Below are 19,235 nucleotides of genomic sequence, written 5' to 3'. Positions count from 1 at the left end.
GTAAAACAGGTCGGATGAGTCCCATGGCGGAATTTCCCCTTTCTCCACAGTGACAACAATGAAGTTTGGTCACTTAGCTCAGTGAGAAATGTCTATATTTTAGATGCATAAATAAGATGAGAGCCACTCTTGGTGTGCAAGGTTCTCCACGAATTACTTGTGAACAGTCCTACTAATTTAACAGGGATAAATAAAGTTAGGGTGAATCTCTCAATGGAAAGGAGAATTTGACAATTGGCCCATTAACTTTAATGAAGTTTGTGTGTCTGTACTTCAATAAAGGCTTTGGTCCTCTTCATGTGCGTGAGGGAAAAGGCTGTTACGCGAGTGTGAGGAAACTGTTTCAGCTCTTTTAGCCTGAAAAAAAAGTCTTAACGATGAGCTACGTGTAAGTAGGTATTTTGGAAGGACTTCAGAATACAAACTTTCAGAGTTTTCAAGTAGCTCAGATTTTCCAGCAGAGTCTTTTCTTCTTGCTAATGTATGTGTAAGTGCTCTGACTTACATAGCTGAGATTATTGAAAACAAAACAAACCCAAGAACGGTAGCTGAAGCTTGTGGAAATACAGAACCTCTCCATCTTCTCTGAATTTGGCATTTCAGTGTTGGCTAATTTAGTTGTTTGTCCAAGCACTATAAATAGCCTAGACAGGTTACTGATAACCAGACATAATATTGCTTGTGTTAAGTCTCTTATCAGGTTTGTATCTGGCTGCCAGCCAGATTAATAAAAAGCTGCTATTTATGTTCTTAAACAATATAGAAAGTGACCTTCATGGATTTTGTGATTTCATTAACTCTCTTTGTGGTTTCATGTTGACTGTAACTGAGAGATGTTGTAAGGAACACAGTCAAACCAGCACACAGTCATTAATTCCAGGTATAATTTAAAAATACACTAAACTGACTTTTAAAGTCAACTTTAGCATATGCAAATATTCTAGTTGTTCATCTTTCATTTTGCAGGCAGCTCTGAAGCAAAAAAAAAAAAAAAGAGAAAAAGCACACCCAAATAAAAATTAAAAAAACAAGGTTAACCCTCTTAGATCTTCCATTCCAAATTCCAATGGAGATAAATGTCTAACTTGGATGTTGTCTTCAAGACAGGTCAATCCTTTTATGTCTAGAGTTTTCTGAGTGAAGCTGGCCCAGAAGGCTGCTGGCAGGAGGTTAGGTCGTCCCAGATGCTCTGCCAGTCAGCTGTTCAGGGAAGGATGGCATTTACCTCCTTTCAGGAAGGAATTGGAAGGAAATGTAGCAGAAACCACTGATAATAGCTAGGGCTGTGATGGGAGGGACATTTATTTGGGGGCAGAAGGATTCCATGTTGTTGACATAACCTGCCCCAGTGCTGCTGTGGGTTTGACTTCGCCTGATCCAGGCTGGTAAAACCTGCTTCAGATTCTGGTCTTGAGGCACTGAGAGTATCCCCTTATGGCCATTAAGACAGAAAGAGAATAAAATCAAAGGGAATCAGGAAAAGCCTCCACACTCATTATGAAAACAAAACTGTGCTAGGAAACATGATGCGTATTTCTTTTAATCAAAAGCAGGAAGACATTTGGAGCACTTGGGGCCATCGATTGCCCTCCAGCCCATGGCGGAAGTCCCCAGTGATGTCAATGGGAGCTCTGCACGCGAATAGCGGGGTCACAGAGACGCCTTGGAGCACCACTGCAGGGAGTGTACCAAGAAAGGCTGTGACTGAGCTTTAAAGCCTACGAGAGCAGCCAGGACGTTTAGCTGGCTATTACAGAGCATTTCATCAACTTCTTCGGGCATGAATGTGCATTTCCAATGAAGAAGAAAAAAAGCCAAGCGTGGCATTTTGTGCTTGTATCCTGTCCCTGCCTTTGGATGGGCTGGAAACCTGCAAGGTCTGGGCTGCACAGCCCCCACTGCCTCGATGTTGGCATTAGTTTGTGGTGACACTGTGTCTGCAGACAAGACCGGTAGTCCCCAGAACAGCTCTTCCTCACACTTGTAATGATCTGGAGATTATGATACAGGAAGCTACTTTGCAAAGCTTGCTGGTTTTGGGCAGGAGCTCTTAATTTTGTGACAAAGATGAATGAGCCTTTGGGGAGCAGTAAATCTATTGGTGATGATAAGGGGCAGATGACCTCTTCTGTGGCTGCAGCCCCTGAAACAAAAAAGGTTCTTTTCGCCATGTTACAAACAGGTTCATTCTTGGTTTTCCTTGAATCTTGCTGCAGAGGAAACGTCAGCCTAACAAGTCCTTAGAGTTTATTTTTATTACATACGCATCCTCTGTTACTCATAAGTTCCTTCTGCGATCTCAGTGGACACTTAACACCTATTATTAAATAAAGCATTGTGGCTTTCATTTCAGAGAGTTTGTACAACAGTTTCATTAAACCTCTTCAGGAATTTTTTTTCTGTATCCTGGGCTACATTTGAGAAACTCCACCATAGGATTCTCTCCAGTATAAATTAGAGAAGAATTTGCTTCTCTTCCTGTTTGACGTGTCAAACAAATATTATTGCATAGAATAAGAAAAGAAGATCCTAAGGGCAGACCAGTTTTATGACACTGGGAAGTGCAGAACATGGTTTTGAAAGAAGCAGAAGTAATATCTTTGAAGAACTACCTGAGTGAACTTAGGTTAACATGCAGAAATCTGGGTGAATAAATTGTTACAACGTGAGGTTTGTTACAGGGTCAGTTTTTGCCAGCTTTACTCATTTCTTGTCCAAGAAAGATTTTCATTGAAATTTGTAAGATTTTTGAGTGAAAAGAATAGGATTTACCTGAAAAAATACTGAGCTGTAGATAAGCATGGAATCAAGATCTGAATGTTCCACTTTTTTGAGAGTCAAGAACCCGACCTTACGTGAATTTTGAGGTAGTCCATCTGCACCGTAAGTGAAACAACACTTTCAGATCTGAACACCTGCAAAGAAGATTTCGAGCCAGGGCCTGTGGCTTGAGCCCCTCTTTGTTAAGTGGTCCAAACAATAGCAGCAGCAATGTTCCATGTTCCCAGAGCAAGCTATTTATGACAATGCCCTTTGTTAAAGAGATTGTTCAAGGGACGGTAAATTACTCTGCCAAGCTTTAGTTATTGAGTCAAAAGGAATTAATGTTTTCCTGGCATTTTCATTTACCTTGTCACTTAAAAAAGAGACATATAGGCATTGTGATAGTGGGAAGAAGGAGAATAATTAACTCTCAGAGTGTTCTTAAGAGTTGAAAATATGACTGGATAATCATAGTAGATTCTTGCGCCTGGTGAAGTCAACATGAGTTTTCCCCATCAGTTTCCTTGGAGAGAGCAGTAACTTGTCCTGTGTAGGAGTTTCCTGATAAGTGAATTTCAGCTCGCTTCCCAAATAATTACTTCTTGTGATAATAAAATAGAAATGCCCTAAAATAAGAAGCACATAGCTCAGCAGTAGAGATTATGCTCTAATGGGAAAAAGGTACTTCAGCTGTCCTGGATTTTGAAGGAGAAACCAAAACACTGTGGTTGATATTGAGTGGTTAATATATTTTCCAATATTTAACAATATTTTGCTGAACTTGTTCATATAAAAATAAAGAGAAGATTGATTTGAGGACTTTGTCTAGCTTTCGTTATGGACAGGGTTAATCTGTTCTTTCATAGCTGTAAGCACTGTTACAATTTCCACACACTGTCGCAGGATTTCAGATACTAACCTTTTATTTTTCTTTCTTGTAGATACAAGCAATCCATTTGTAGAGATGCATAGTGATATACCTAAAATAGTACACATGACTGTGGGAAGAGAAATGATCATTCCGTGCAGAGTCACAGCACCAAATATTGCCGTTACTTTAAAAAAGGTACCTCAGTCCAAGCATGCTCTGGAAGTGTTACTGTGTTTGATGCTTGTTTGTTTGTTTGTAACTATTGTAAAGCTTTGAAATACAATTCAGTATTTCTTAAATGAGGTTGTTTGGTGTCAGTATGTTTAGAAGTATTTCAGCCCTGGAGGCTTCATCTTGTATCTTGCAGAACACTGGATCACAATTTTCTGAAGAAACTTAAACTTTTCATACCGTTTTATTAAATCTTCACTGACAAAGGTTTCTTAAGCCCGGGAAGGAATTTCTTGTTAGAAGAAGAGATTTCCTCCCAGCTCTTCCCTGCCCTTCCTCACCTTTCCTCTTCTGTCCTCTGGAACAGCCAGTGAGAGCAGTCCCTGGAGACTTGCTGGGGCTGTACAAGGATCTCAGCAAGCCTTTGCCCTACCTCACTCCCACCCGTGACTTTGTTGTTTCCTTTTACATATGAATTTACTTATAAGGCAAGGGATGCTTTCTCTTTCAGGGAAACTTGTGCAGAATTTAAGACGGTGGAGCTAGTTTTAGGAAAACTAGGCATTTTTTGTGTTTTGGTGAAACCATTTCTTTGCTGGGTGCCTTGAAAGTTACAGGGACCTCTACCTGACTTACATGTATCTAGTACAGTACCTGGTATCAAGACAAAGAATGGTGCTGCTTCTTTTAAAGATCCTTTGTTTGGTTTAAAAATTAGGTGGAGGTGCCAGTGATGTTTTGTTTCTAAATAAAGGGAATTCTGTACACAATGACATAAGTGTTCACTGTTGTTACAAGGAAAATAAATTTATCTTTTTTTTAGAGTAATAAGCAATTGCCAAATAATACCACTGTAAGATGCTTATCTAGATCAATACAAGTCTTTGATTTCTCTGACTGTAGTTTTGCAGCAGCCACAGATTTGATCCTGTGTTTTAACTTGACCTGGAGGTTTTCAAATTCTATCCAGTGCTGATTTGCTAATAGATACTGTTAAATTACATGACAGAAAGTAAAACGCAGAGAAAAGAAACTACTGCGAGTTAGGATGTTACCGTATGTGTGTGTGTACACACATGATTCTCCTGCAAGAAGTCCACAGGGGGTGGATGATGGTCAAGATTCTGTGGCTATAGAATCAAAAGTAAATGAGGCTTGGCTTTCCATAGGGTGAATGTGGGAACTTATTTGGGCACTGTTAGTGTTGCCATCTGAAATCTCAGCATATTAAAATCATAACTGAGAATATTCCTTTTATTAATTAAGTAGTCAGGTCTTTTATGAATTAACAAGTCAGGTCTTATTAAACAAGGTAATTTTTTTTCCTTATTTGGAGGGAATTGAGACATCGCTACTCTGTTTTTTTTCATGTCAACTTGCTTTTAGCTTGGAATTGTGGTGTAAGACACATCTTTACACCATCAAAACCAGATGTAATACACTGGAAAGGAGAAAGGGGAGGTGAAGCCAAGTCTTGAAAGAAAGGATCAGTTGCTTACATGTTTTGCATTCCAGGAAAAAAAAATGTTTTCCCTAATTAACTCCAGAATTTCCTAAGGCATGTAAGCTGCAATGCATTACATCATATCTTACTTTATTTATCATCTGCATATATATATATATATGAAGATTCCAGCAGTTTTTGCTCACATAGCAATTAGGAGATGTGTTAAATGCATTTCGCAGCTGCAAGCATACTACTATGAAGAGATAACAAAAGCTATTCTGTGTTTTTCATTCTGCAATGAAGGAAGAAGTTGGTGTCCCCATAATGCAATCCTCTGGAGCTGGAAAGAAAACCACAGTGTGAGAGTCATTAGGTTCTGCATTCTAATTTGCCAGAAAGTAAAATTATGAAATACTTTTTGGTAAACTCTCTCATTTGAAAAGACTCAGTACAGTTGCGTGAGCACTGCCTCTAGCATTTTGTTGCTGTGAAGTGCTACTGCTCAGTTTTAGTGGACTGATGTGGGAAAGGTTTATTATCCATCTTCAACACTGCAAATATTTTTTTACTAAACCTGCATCTTTACCTTAATTAACCCTTTTCAGATACAGTGTTAGTCTAACTTCCAGGCTGAACATCAGTACAAATTGTATTCTATAGCATGGCAATCATATACAACCTAGGAGGAGTCTTAAAAATTAATAGGCTAATAAAACAGGGATTGGGAAATGGGGATGGAGCTTTTCATTCCTATTTCAAATTCACCCTTCATGTCCTGTTATAATCTATAACTGCAACAGCTGATGACCCTTTCTCTTCCTCATCGTATGAAGACCTGTAAAATCAGTTTATAGTTTTGGTCTTTATAGACAGATATCCAGAGCATCTGAAACCATCATCCCTGTCAATAAATTCTGGCAGCTTCATTCAAGAGCCCTAAAATAATACATTGCAACTAAGGTGTGCACTTCTCTTGCCTCTTCGTTTGCTCTTATCTTGATAAACAGAGAAAACATCACCTTTTGGTGCAATGATTTGAACCCTCTGTTTATTGTCCTTTTGGATTCTCTGTCATAAAGTCAACAATGACATTCAGCAGAATAGAAGTAAATAAGCTTCAGCATAAGGAATGAAAAGAGGGGAAGAAACCCAAGAGAATCACACATCTGGATCAAATCTGAATTCTTAATAATGCCACCTCATCCTTCCCAAATTGATGGAGCAGGAAACATGAAAGAAAAGACAGGTGTTCAAAACTCTAATGTGCATTTTTACTAGATTTTCAGCTGGCTCTTTCCACTACAATCAGTCTCTGGAGATATGGAGAACCACAACTTGACTGTATACTCTTGACCATATCTAGATACCCAAAACCTTGTGGTAGTACTGTGTTAATGCCGCCGGATACCAAAAAGGTTCAGTGGTTGGTACTGAGCAAAGGAGGAGGCACAGCCTATAGCGAAAGAAACCAAAGTCTAGTTTGAAACAAAGTACAAGGAAGGTAAAAAAAGAAGGTAAAAAAAAAGACTTCACTGGGAGCCACAGCGATGTGGTTCATGCAGATAAGTATGTAGACAATAAATTCTATGTTTACTGTAGCCTTTGCAACAAATTGATTCTTTGAATGCCTCTGATTATCTGCTGGTACCCATCTGTAAACTGTTATGTTAGCTGGATTTATCCTCTGCTGATTCAGTGGAAATCTCACTGTTCCAGCACCATGTTTCTTCATAAATTTTTTACTTCTCTCAGTGATGACCAAATGGAGAAGTTTTTTTGACAAGGTCCTGAACTACATCGGCTCCTCTCTGCTTGGGGGATGGACCAGATGACCTCTAAAGGTCCCTTTCAAACTAAAAGATTGTATGATTCTGGGGTCCTCTGTCTTGCACCATCCATGCAGTGATCATCATGGAGATGATGCTGTGTCTCTAGGTGGTGGCTTGGAAGCTGGTTTAAGGCAGAGCAAAGCAGCTGAGGGTGGGAAACACATCGTCTGAACCACTGGGGTTGGCAGAGGAAAACAGTGTGGAGGAGAGCTGTGTAACAAACTAAAGCAATGACAGAGAGACGGTACAGCTGTGAAAGGTCATTCTTCTCTTCTGAGACAAAATCCTGCTATTTTCACTTGTTGAAAGGGACTGGCTGCAGTATTTTGTTTTTTTCCCCTAAGGCTTAGCCAGAAACTGGCTGTGTCACAGTGTTTTTTTACTAGGCATTGACATAAATTTTCTAAAGTTTTCATCACTAACTTACTAAGTGTTGAGTTATGCTTTCATGTGTGACTGCATGCATGCATCTTCTCAGCCTCAAAGATGCAAAAAATTACACAAAAAGATGTAGTTCTACCTGCTTTGGCAGGTGTCAAATGAGTAAACTGTGCCGGCAAAGATTTGTCTTGGGGACAGGTGAGCTTGTTGGACATATAGTCAACTCACAATATAAGTGTTCTAAAACAGGATCAAATTTATGAGCACTTTATTTCCAGGAACCAGTCACTTCCTGGGTGTTTTCGTTACTTTGCCATTCCTGGAGTAAAGCTAATACAAACTCAGTAACCCATCAATTAACTAATTAATGTGAACTGAATGAATTCCCAGGAAACGTTAGTGTTGGGAGGCTCTGAGACTCTGACTTGACTCTTTCTTAATGGTATATGTAAAAGAAATAGAGGAATATGCTCAGAAACAGTTTGATTTCCACCAAATCAGCAAGAGCATATATCCAGTTGAAGCCCTTGAAAGTGTAACTAAGAACTAGTTAGAGCAGAGCTTGAACGTTTGTTCAAGAACAGGAGTGGCAGCAGAGTTCTTAGGCTTCAAGATACGGCTGAATAGCAGCCAGCAGGCTGTAATGTAATGATCTTTATGTGTGTGTGAGAAACACACACTTGCCCCGTGATTTGCGGGCTTATTATAGCATCTTATCAGCTGCTGTAAAGATAAGGAATTGTACCAGAGCATTTTGTGCTCTGTAATTATTATTTATTTGATTCATCATACATTTCTGTGAGAGGAAATGGCATGAGGTGAGTGGAGGTGTTCTCAAGGGCGGCTTTCAGCGTGCACTGAGCAGGTAGTATTGAGGTTGATGCATTTTGAAGAGAAGCTGTACCGTGCAGGAAGGTGCTGGGCAAACACGCTTTCCCCAGCCTCTGGGGACCACCCATGCTAGCTTTGGCTATAGGAAGGCAGGGGCTGGCCCATTCATAAGTGCCCTGCTCAAGAAAATAGGAAGAAAGAGATAAATTGGATGTAGAGGGACTGGATGCACAGCAAGATGTGATGGGCTTCAAGGTGCTTAGTTAACCTAAAAGTCTTAGGGTGCTAATTTGCTCAAACTCTTCTCTGTGTCATCTTTAGAAAGATGTTATTTTTACCATAAAAGCAGGCTTTATAAAAGTAGAGCCACATCAAAGCTCTGTACTCTTGGCTGATCTCTGTGTGATCCAGATGTGTGATCTAGATTTATTCTATCAATAAGGCAAAACAAGAAAACCATGAGCTGAAAATAAGAGGTCTTGTCTGAGCTTCAATGCCTATGTCATGCTTTGCCTTTTTGGGAGTTTCTGATACCTTATTAAAATGGGACTTAAAACTCAAAAGATCCTAACGTAAAATATAATTTATACTGCTGACAAAGTGAACACTTGATCCTACTTGGCAATATTTAAGTCTGTATTAGACTTCAGGTCTTGAGTTTAAAAACACCCGATGGCTTTCCAGAAATTACTTGTGGGTCCTCAACTTCTGTGGGACTTAGAAGTGCCAAATTTTAAAAATATGCTGAATGCTTTTTCTGAGGGAGTTGTGATGTATTTAGTATTTAAAGGGTCCTTTGAAAATCTCTAATCAATATGACTTTCCTCATTCAGAGTGATCAGTAGTTCTCAATAAAAGTGGCCGAGAAAACTTTGTGGCTTTAAAATTTGTACTTCACATTGTATGTAATGACTTAGAGACACATAATCTGTGACCTGTCAGCTTTGAAACATCCATTCATGTCCTTAACTTTTTTTTTTTAAACAGTCCAGTCCTTTAGACAACATAAACATGCAAAGCATCATATTGAATTCTGGCAGGAATTTGTTAGAGCTACAAAACGACAGTAGATTAAGTCCATTTGTCACCTCCATTGAAAAATGCGTATTTGTGTCTCAGTGATGAAACCAGGATACTTAATTGCAAAGATTCTCCAAGACGAGCACTTCAGCTGCCAAGCGGGAGCCAGCAGAATAACAGCCTAAGCACTGAGGCTAATGATAGTGTCAATCTATCGTGTCATAAATTACATCCTGTTATAAATAATGAAATCTTGGAAACAAATAAAACATTCACATTCTTCGCACAGATTTTTCTTCTATTTTGTGATGAAAATGTGACTTGAAAAATCTGCGTAATTAAATGTCGTCCTTTCTACTTTGATTGGCATTTTCTAGGGTTTTTTTCCCATTCCTTTTTATTAGGCTGCTTTGATTAGAGAGTGGCATGAGGGTAAAGTTGTTTTTATGATGCATGTTTGACACTTCCAGATTCCACGAGAAACCCTGATTCCTGATGGCAGGACAATAATCTGGGACAGCATGAAAGGCTTCAGAATACCTAAGGCAACCTATAAATTCATAGGGCTCCTGAGCTGTGAGACAACTGTTGGTGGACACAAGTATAGCACAAAGTACCTAACGCACAGAGAAAGTACGTAGCATTCTCCACTCCCCATCCTTTCATTAAGGACCCTGCCCTGGTGATGTCATTTAGTTTTCTTTCTCTTTGTCGCATGCAGCCAACACAATTTTTGATGTTCAGTTAAGCACTCCGCGTCTTGTCAAGTTGCTGAGAGGAGACAGCCTGGCAATTAACTGCACTGTCACTGCAGCCTGGAACACCAGAGTGCAGATGACGTGGACTTATCCTGGAGAGGTGAGTGCTGTGGTTGAAATGAAGGAATCAGGGGTTTCCCTTAGATCATGCTGATTCTAGCATCCCAGGAGGAATTTTGCCTCAAAATGTTTGCCATGGTTTGCATTCTGTCATTTTGACCCTTGCGGACATGTCTTTAAAGGTTTCTTTTTTACTTTCTGGTGCTTAATTGAATAAGTAAACATCATTACACAGTGTACTCTAGTTATATTGCGTAATCACAAGCAAATGCTAGAACTGTTTAGTCCCCAGGAACTTCTTTTTGACCTGGAGAAATGGTAGAAATTTATCACCCAGTCCTAGGCAGGGGCTCTGTCTTATGACAAAGAACTTCTCAGCGAGGCCGACTCTCTCAACACATCCAATTCAGACGGGCAGACAGTCAGGCACCTGACTCTAGCATGTTTAGAAAAGATATTTTTATTTAGCTAGCCAAAATCTCGTTCGTTAAGTGTCACATGAACAATCCTCTTGTTTTGACAACTACAGGAATGATCTTGAATGTGCTTTTCCTCCCCTCACTTTGGAAGCATCCTCATAAATATTTGTCACTCACAGAATAACTGCCAGGGAGTCCATGTAAAGCTGATAAGAAATTTGACATTATTTTAAGGTTTACAACTCCCATTCCTTTCATGTCAGTTTGATTTATGCTGGTGACTCAAGTCAAGATCATTTATTATGTCACTCATTATGTCTAATCACAAGCTGAAATTATGATTACATTATATAGGGGCGATTAATGCAATTGTTTCTTGCATACTGTGGCCATTTTCCCTGGCAACACGAAATGCTCCAAATACATTGCTCATTGCTGCCCTACCATGCCCTAACTGGGCACCATGCTTGTGAAATTCTGCCTTGTTTTTATTTGGATGGTAACTGAAGGGTGCTCAGTGTTTATAAGACACCAACAATGTCCTGGGTTAAATAAACTTTGAGGCCAAAGGCTGAGGGCGAGTTGCAGGAAGTATCTCCTCAGACTCACGTTATCTTCAGTTCCACCCTGTTATTGCCTTGCCAAATCTAGTCCCTTTCCGTCTATAGCGTCTTAAGAATTCTCCCCTTCTTGTGTTAATGCCCTCTTCTTTTGTAAGTCTGCTGCCAATACGCACCAAATCCAGGCACCAAACTATGTGCCAGTGGCCTGGGGAATTTTACGAGCAATACTGGACCAGGTGCGATGGGAAGCTCGGTGTGTGGGTATGGCAGGCAACACAGAAGAGATGATCTTCCTCTGGAGAGAATTAGTTTGGATGCGATTACAGCCTTGGTGAAGATAGGAACGAATTGTGTTACCTATAACCCTCTGGAAATGTCAGGCATCTATTGCACACCTGTGCTGTGCAGAAGGATCAGGATTTTTAAATTAAGGTGTGGTGGCAGTACAGTAAAATAAAAATCTTAATAATAATGAAAATTGGTTTAATTAAGCTCTTGTTCATTTTTGCTTTTATAGGCAAGGAGGAGAGGTTCTGTGATGCAGCGCATTGACCAGAAGAATACAGAAGCCAATATTTTTTACAGTATCCTTATTGTTGACAAAGTACGTGATATTGATAAAGGCCAGTATACCTGCCATGTGAAGAGCGGGCCATCAATCAAAGCTGTTAACACAACAGTCATTGTTTATGGTAAGACATGTGGCAGATTTGAGAGTATTGAATGCTCATGTACCAAGTTCATACAATAGCTTTACATCTTGACACTAAGTGCAAGTGAATTTAGAGCACATTCATCAATGGGCAGAAAAGGGAGGAAGACCAGAGAGAATTATAATTTTTTTCCATGACTGTTTTTTACTCATGGCAATAGACATGTTGAAGTTCAATTTGATCGCTCTTGTCTGCTAAATACTGTCGTGACCCTGTCCTCAGTCAGTTCTGGCAGAAGCAATCAGATAAACTATAGTTTGAAACAAAATCCCCCAAACCAAGCTGAATTTAAATAGAAGAATCCCATTTAATTTTCTACGGTACTTATTCAGTCGTTTTCATGAAAACTGAGAAGAAATAGATACACTAGCTCTACATGGAGAAGATATCTGCTAGACCAGGAAAAAAAAAAAAAAAGGAAAAGAAACAAGCACAAAGTACTGCAATTCATTAATATGATTTTACAGTGGGATCCTTAAATGAGTTCCCTATGGTTGGCCTGGGGCTTACGTGAAATCTGGAAATTCCTGGTGTTACTTCAAATTTATGCAAATTAGGACTTCTGTGCACTGGGGCCCTTGGAGAAGCCACTTTCTTTGTGACAACCTGTTACAATTAGGACTATCCAGGACCTTTGGAGCATCATTGGTGTTAAAGATCAAACGGTTGGTAGGTGTCCTTTATGACAGATGACTCATGGCCAGAATATTGATTTGTTCTACGTTTTCAGTGCTCTATCTTTTCTCTCTCATCTGGAAGTGTGGACTAAGCATCTCATGTTGGTATTCTAAGAGTCCTTCAGTCCTTTTGCTCTATTTAAGCTCTGGACCAAGTCACTGGGAGGATGAATCATGATACCACTTACTATGTTCTTAAACAGATAAGCCAAAGCTGTCAGAAACTGAGTTTTAGATTAAAGTTGGAGAAGCTGAAACTGTTGAAGATAGTCTGTAAACTCTTACTCACATAAGTAGCCACACCTATGGCATACGCATATTAGACAGAGCCTGTGTGAGTAAGAGTTTGCAGAATCAGGGTTGTATCATTATAACTTGACTTGCGTGATTTGCCCTGTGCATTTTATTTGCAATGTACATGGAAAGTGTGATCAAATATTGCACTTGTTTAATAGATATCCGACATCCTTGTGCAGTCCATAATGTGAGTAAATATTGCACCATGGGTACTATCAAAAGGACACTCAAACAACTTTTCATGTTTTGAATGTTTTGTTTTGCTCAAGTGCAGTTTGAGGGGGAAAAAAAAAGATATTTTCCAATGTATTGCATGAATATTGTGTTTTATTGCCTGTGGTAAAACCCACCAGCTTGCCAGAGAGTTTGAAATATGGGGTGGTACAACTGAAAAAGAACAAATTCCGACAGGTTGAGATTGTTCCAATAAAGTGATAAAGATTTGTTTGTTTGATGAAACAGCTGTTTACCAATGATACAGAGAATTTCTGCTGTTTCCTTTGCTGTTTCTCTGAAGGTGCCTTAAATCCTTTCTGGCAGAATATTTTCTTTGGGAACATTCATTGATCCTTGGCCTTTATTTAGGAGTAGAAGGATCATCTGATCATCTAATTCAGCTTCCCATGTACCGCCAACCACCGTATCTCTTGTGCCTTTTTTTCTGGCTGAAGCACAATGTGAACTTGGCTGGAGTGTATCTTCTCTGGATAGATTCATGGCCTGAGAACTGTTATCTCAGTTGCTTGTGTATCTGTGGTATTCTTCTCTATATTTTATAGATCACTAGGAGGTTGGGTTTTATTATGGCTGTTACCGTGTGGGAACACAAGAATTATTAAAGCTGATTTTTTTTTTTTTCAATTCCTGCTCTCTTTAGTAGAACCACTGCTTTTGAAAATCAGTAATACAGTGCACTGTTTTTCTTTGTTTAAGATAAAATGTTCATTAATTTGAAACGTCGAAGAAAAACTGTGTTGGAGGCGGTAGCTGGAAGAAAATCCTATCGTTTATCAATGAAAGCGAAGGCATTTCCCTCTCCAGAGGTTATATGGTAGGACAACAGTTACTTACGCATATGCATACTGGACCTCTTCTTAAATGAAAAATTATACATTGGTAAAATATTCAAGTAAGACCCCTTGAAAGAGCAACAAACTGGAGTCAACAATCCAAGTTGTGGATTACTATTGGAAGTTTCAGGGTTGTCCTGGGTCTTAATTTATGAGTATTAATTTATGTGAAAAAAAAAAATCTGGAAATTTTAAAGCTCAGATCCTCAAATATATTTGGTATGTCTCCTATCAGGATCAATGGATCAATCTACAGCTAAATATCTCTGCCAATCTTGACTAAAGTGTTGCATTCAACTTCATTCAGACCTAGATATGAGACCCGAACTTGCTTTGCAATAGGAGAAAGAAAAGTCAGTTATTTTAAGGAAAACTTTGAAGTTGAGAGATACAGATAAGCGCTAATAGAAAAACATTGGAAGCTGGTTTTATTATATGGTGATCTGCAGCTTGTAGACCTACTTTAGTGACTGGAGCATTCACTTTGGCTCACATATGCTGTGCTAAGAAATCTTTTGAACCTTTTTTTGTATTAACCCACACCACTTCTATATAAAACGATGTTATCTATTCATGATCTCAGAGGTTTTTTGTTTAAATCGTTTTAAACACCAGCAGCTCTGGCTCAATTCACTGCACTTTAACAAAGGGTCTATGACAAGAATGATTAAGAAAACAAACCATACATACATGAACAGTAAGAGTTCATGTTACTCACAGCCAGAAATTTCTTTTGCTCCAGACATTTTGTTTTACAAAACTTACATTTATAGCTCCACATGGAAAATTGAAGGGTTAAAGTGGAGGTGATTCTAGCTAATGGTTGGGCTTGCTGACCACTCATACAGATCCAAAACTCCTGAAATATAAATAAATAAATAAAATTTCTTGTTTAAACTTATTTATTTATCAATGTGAAGTTGGTCAAACACTGGAACAAGTACTTCAGAGAGGCTGTGAAATCTCCTTCCTTGGAGATATTGAAAACCAGAAAAAATGGGCTTGGGCACCTTTCTGACCTTGCTTTAAAAAGGGGTTTGGACTACTCAATCTCCAGAGGCCCTTTAAGCCTCAATTATTCTGTGGTTCTATAAAACAGATATGGTGAAATGCCTGAATCCATAGTCCTTATACAAAATTTGTAGTGCTCCTCTAATAACAGTACACATTATTTACTAAATATTTACTAAAACCTGTGAATGATTGTAGTCAAGTCCATCATCATAGTGAAACTCTGTTGCACTCTTCTACTAACATCGTGTCAACCTTCATACAGCAACCTACCAGAACGTACTTTATGCTGTATTTTAGACCTTGAAAAAATTGTGCTTCTTCAGGAATATGTAAGCAACAATTAGTACTTTCTCTGTTGATTTTCTGTTATCTTTAAAAACATTCACTTGATAGCAGGATATCTGATTCTTCAGTGCTTATCTAATCTTCTTACTCTTCCTCTTCCTAAAATCACAGCTGTGCTTAGGCTACTGTAATACTTTGTCCCAGGATGTATTCTGAGGCCATAAAGAAATGGTCCGTGCTGGGTGATGCAACCTTTGTTTGTTTGTGTAAACAGTTGTCTTATAGACTAAACGGCAGCACAAGAATTAAAAACTGGGATCTTCAGAAACAGAGGTGCAATTTTCAGCATCTCTCAAATACTATAGAGCTGTGTCAGAGTCTTATAAATTTTAATAGGTAGAGTGGTAATCTCCACAGTGCTTTATAACTATCAGCAATCTTATTTGTAGGAGAAGGATAAGCCTCTGATGAACAGAATCTCAGGCTGTAAATTCAAGGCTTGAGAAATGTTGTGAAATGAAATAATGCAGGTGATTTAAGCGAGACTATTTTTCAAAATCTGATTTCTGGAATTCTTCTTCTAAACAGGTTAAAAGATGGGCTACCTGCTGCTGAAAAGTGTGCGCGATACATGGTTAAAGATTATTCATTAATCATCAAGGATGTTGCTGAGGAAGATGCTGGAAACTACACTATAATATTGAGCATACGACAGTGGAACTTATCTAAGAATCTTACAGTCACTCTTAGAGTAAATGGTAAGCTTACAGCACATTCCCACGCTTCTCCTGAACGTGTAAATGCTAAATTTTCATTGAACTAGATTTTCATGGATTTTGCATAGTTCAGTTCATTTTGGGTTTTCTTACTGACTTTCATGGCTCGAAATCCAAGCCCCATATGCAGGGTGACACACCTTCCAGTCTTGGAATCAGAAGATGGACACTGGTTTTCATTAGAAAGGTTTCTGTCTTCCACAGTCACATACTTGTTCCTGACAACTTAAATGTGTTACTAACCGCTCATCTGACTTGACTTAGGCCTGCGGTTTTTCTCTGTTCTCCTGTGGATTTTTCTTACTACTCGGTCTGCAGGAATGTAGGATTTTCATGATCATGCAATACACTGGAAATGAGCTGGGTTTAATTGCTTTCCAATTTTTACTCTCTACAGTGAAACCCCAGATATATGAAAATGCTGTGTCATCATTTCCTGATCCCAATCTGTATTTACTGAGCAGCAAACAGGTGCTGACATGCACCGTGTATGGTATTCCTCAGCCTAAAATTACGTGGATGTGGTATCCGTGTAGACAAAACCATTCTAAAATAAGGTAGGACAGCTTCTTTACTGCTATTTAACATGTCTTCCCTTACTATTGCATTTAAATATTTAATTGTTTACAAGAATAGAGCTTGCCATGATCATTGCTAGTTAGCAGAGTTTGTATACTTCTAATCAATGTACTTTTTAGTAAACATGAAAGCACAATGTGATTTTTTTTTTTTTTTCCTGCAACGTTGTGTGACAATGGAGGGCGGAATTGTTGGTTTTTATTGCAGGCAATATCATCCAAAGTTTACATGCTTTCTCATGGAGGAGATTTCCATGCTTTCCTTTCCTCTACACACAGTGATTTCCCCTGTATCCAACAGAAATTATCGTAAAGACTTTTTCCATTATGATCAAATCTCTCTTATGGTACATTGACAGATTCAGTTCAGCAAGTCAGATGTGCCCATCATTCTCTGGATGATATTTCAACGGCAGAGATTATAATCTGGACTATCTGGATTTATGTGACATCTTTGACACAGGCCCCCACAACATCCTTCTCTCTAAATAGGAGAGAGATGGATTTGATGGGTGGACTCTTTTGTGGATAACAAATTGGTTGGATGATTGTATCCAGAAGGTAGTGGTCAAATGGCTTGGTGTCCAGATGGAGATTGGTGACAAGTGGTGTCCCTCAGGGGCTAGTACTGGTACCAGTGCTGTTTAATGTCTTTGTCAATGACATAGACAGCGGGATCAAGTGCACCCTCGGCAAGCTTGCAGATTAACATCGAGCTCAGTGATGCAGTTGACATGCCTGAGGAATGGGATGCCACCCAGAGGGACCTGGACAGGCTTGAGCAGTGGGCCCATGTGAACCTTGTGATGTTCAATGTGTGTTTGCAGCCCAGAAGGTCAACCATATCCTGGGCCGCTTCAAAAAAAGCGTGGCCAGCAGGTCAAGGGTGGTGATTCTGCCCCTCTGTTCCGGTGAGATTCTACCTGGAGTACTGCATCTAGCTCTGGTGTCCTCAGCACAAGAAAGACATGAACCTGTAGAGAGTAGGTCCGGAAGAGGGATCACGAAAATGATCAGAGGAATGGAGCATCTGTGCTATGAAGACATGCTGAGAGAGTTGGGATTGTTCAGCCTGGAGAACAGAAGGCTCCGACAAGACCTTATTGCAGCCTCTAAGTACTTAAAGGAGGCTTAGAAGAATGTTGGGGACAATCTTTTTAGCAAGGCCTGTTGCAACAGAACAAGGGGTAATGTTTTTAAACTAAAAGAGGGGTGATTTAGAGTAGATATAAGGAAGAAATTTTTACAAAGAGGGTGGTGAAACTCTGGCACAGGTTTCCCAGAGAAGTGGTAGATGTCCCATCCCTGGAAACGTTCCAGGTCAGGTTGAATGGGGCTCTGGGTAACCTGATATAGTTTAAGATGTCCCTGCTCATGCGGGGGGGTTGGTCTAGATGACCGTTGAAAGTCTCTTCCAACCCGAACCATTCTGTGATTCTATTATTCTATAAATGGCACCATACAAACTTACTCAATGCTGATGTGTGCTTTCCTAATCCTCTTTTATATTTAATCTTTCCTTTGAACTCTGTTTCTTTTGATTACAAGTTTGTGTGTTGACTCATTTATACAAATTCTTCCTGCATCATGAAATCTGACACAATCTTAATGATTAACACTCAACCTCCACAATGGCATTAGCATTAAGCTACTACTGAAGGGTCCAAGCATGCAAGGTATTCGGATCACGACACACTGAAGATATTTAAAAACCTTACAAAGTTTAGGAACCTTCATTTTCTCAGTTTCAGTTGAAGATAATAACTTTACATAGGATTTAACTTCTTTAATGCTTTCATAGATTTGGGGTTTAGTGACAATCCAGCGAAATATTTAAGCACATTCATAACTGCGGGGATACAAGACTCCTTGTTCAATTAAATAGAACAAACACCTTATTTCAAATTAGGGGTGCTTTTAAGTGATCAACGAGGGAGTGGTCAGCACTTCCTGGAAGCACACATAGTTTTTCCAATTACACCTCGCTTTGGGATTATGCTAATAAATGGCTTTCTGTGCCCTTCTCACCAAGAGGTGGCACTAGTAATCTCTTGTATTTCCTGAAGTAGGTATAACCTGAAATCCTCCATTTCGAGGGCAGGTGAGAGCTGCATTTCCTCTATCTGTTATGTTACCTTCAAAGAACAACTCACAAAATTCTGAGTACTAACATATTTCTGCTTATAGGTGCAAGGTGCAATAGAAATCATGACTTCTTTTAAGTAGATAAAACCTGAGAAAGACATATATGAAAATTTTGAATCTAAGTTTCTCTCAAATGTTTATGCATCAATGGATACTCCGGATTGAAATCACGGTGTGGTACTGATAAAACAGTTGGTTGTTCTTTGGAAGTTGGGGTGTTGCTCGTCCATTGTCAAATATTTCCTTCTGTAAATAAGCACAGAACTGCACTACAGCACAGGAGAACGTGTCATCAGAAATAGAAATTAATATCCGCAAGCAGGTGTTTAATAATGTGCTAAATGGTAGACTCAATTAAATGCTAATTAGGAGTGTGTTTGAGCAGGTGATCAAAGGAGAAATGTAACAATTTGAGTCAGCTATTGGCTCTGTTACAAGGTTGTTTCCAGACTTGCTTCCAAATGGCCTTCATAATTGTTCTGTGACAATTCTCTTTAACCCCCTCCCCTTCCTTCTCCTTTAAATGCTCATTGAAGAAGTAGTCTGGAGAACACTGTTTTTAATGCT

General features: G+C 39.2%; 1 protein-coding gene across 1 annotated transcript in view; it reads left to right on the top strand.

Moving 5' to 3' along the window:
- Positions 1-977: 977 nt before the first annotated feature.
- FLT1 (fms-related tyrosine kinase 1) overlaps positions 978-19,235 on the top strand; it is a gene marked incomplete at its 5' end in the record, with an annotated part of 91,657 nt that continues 73,399 nt past the window's right edge. The window contains 8 exons of the mRNA XM_010140061.1: positions 978-997; positions 3,682-3,829; positions 9,784-9,946; positions 10,035-10,171; positions 11,631-11,805; positions 13,734-13,851; positions 15,758-15,927; positions 16,343-16,502. Coding sequence (XP_010138363.1) covers positions 978-997; positions 3,682-3,829; positions 9,784-9,946; positions 10,035-10,171; positions 11,631-11,805; positions 13,734-13,851; positions 15,758-15,927; positions 16,343-16,502 — 1,091 coding nt within the window. The remainder of the gene's footprint in view (positions 998-3,681; positions 3,830-9,783; positions 9,947-10,034; positions 10,172-11,630; positions 11,806-13,733; positions 13,852-15,757; positions 15,928-16,342; positions 16,503-19,235) is intronic.

The sequence above is a fragment of the Buceros rhinoceros genome, unplaced genomic scaffold (genome assembly GCF_000710305.1).
Source record: "Buceros rhinoceros silvestris isolate BGI_N320 unplaced genomic scaffold, ASM71030v1 scaffold237, whole genome shotgun sequence".
Lineage (NCBI taxonomy): Eukaryota > Metazoa > Chordata > Aves > Bucerotiformes > Bucerotidae > Buceros > Buceros rhinoceros.
The sequence above is the reverse complement of the archived record's forward strand: the minus strand, read 5'-3'. Positions and strand labels throughout refer to the sequence as shown.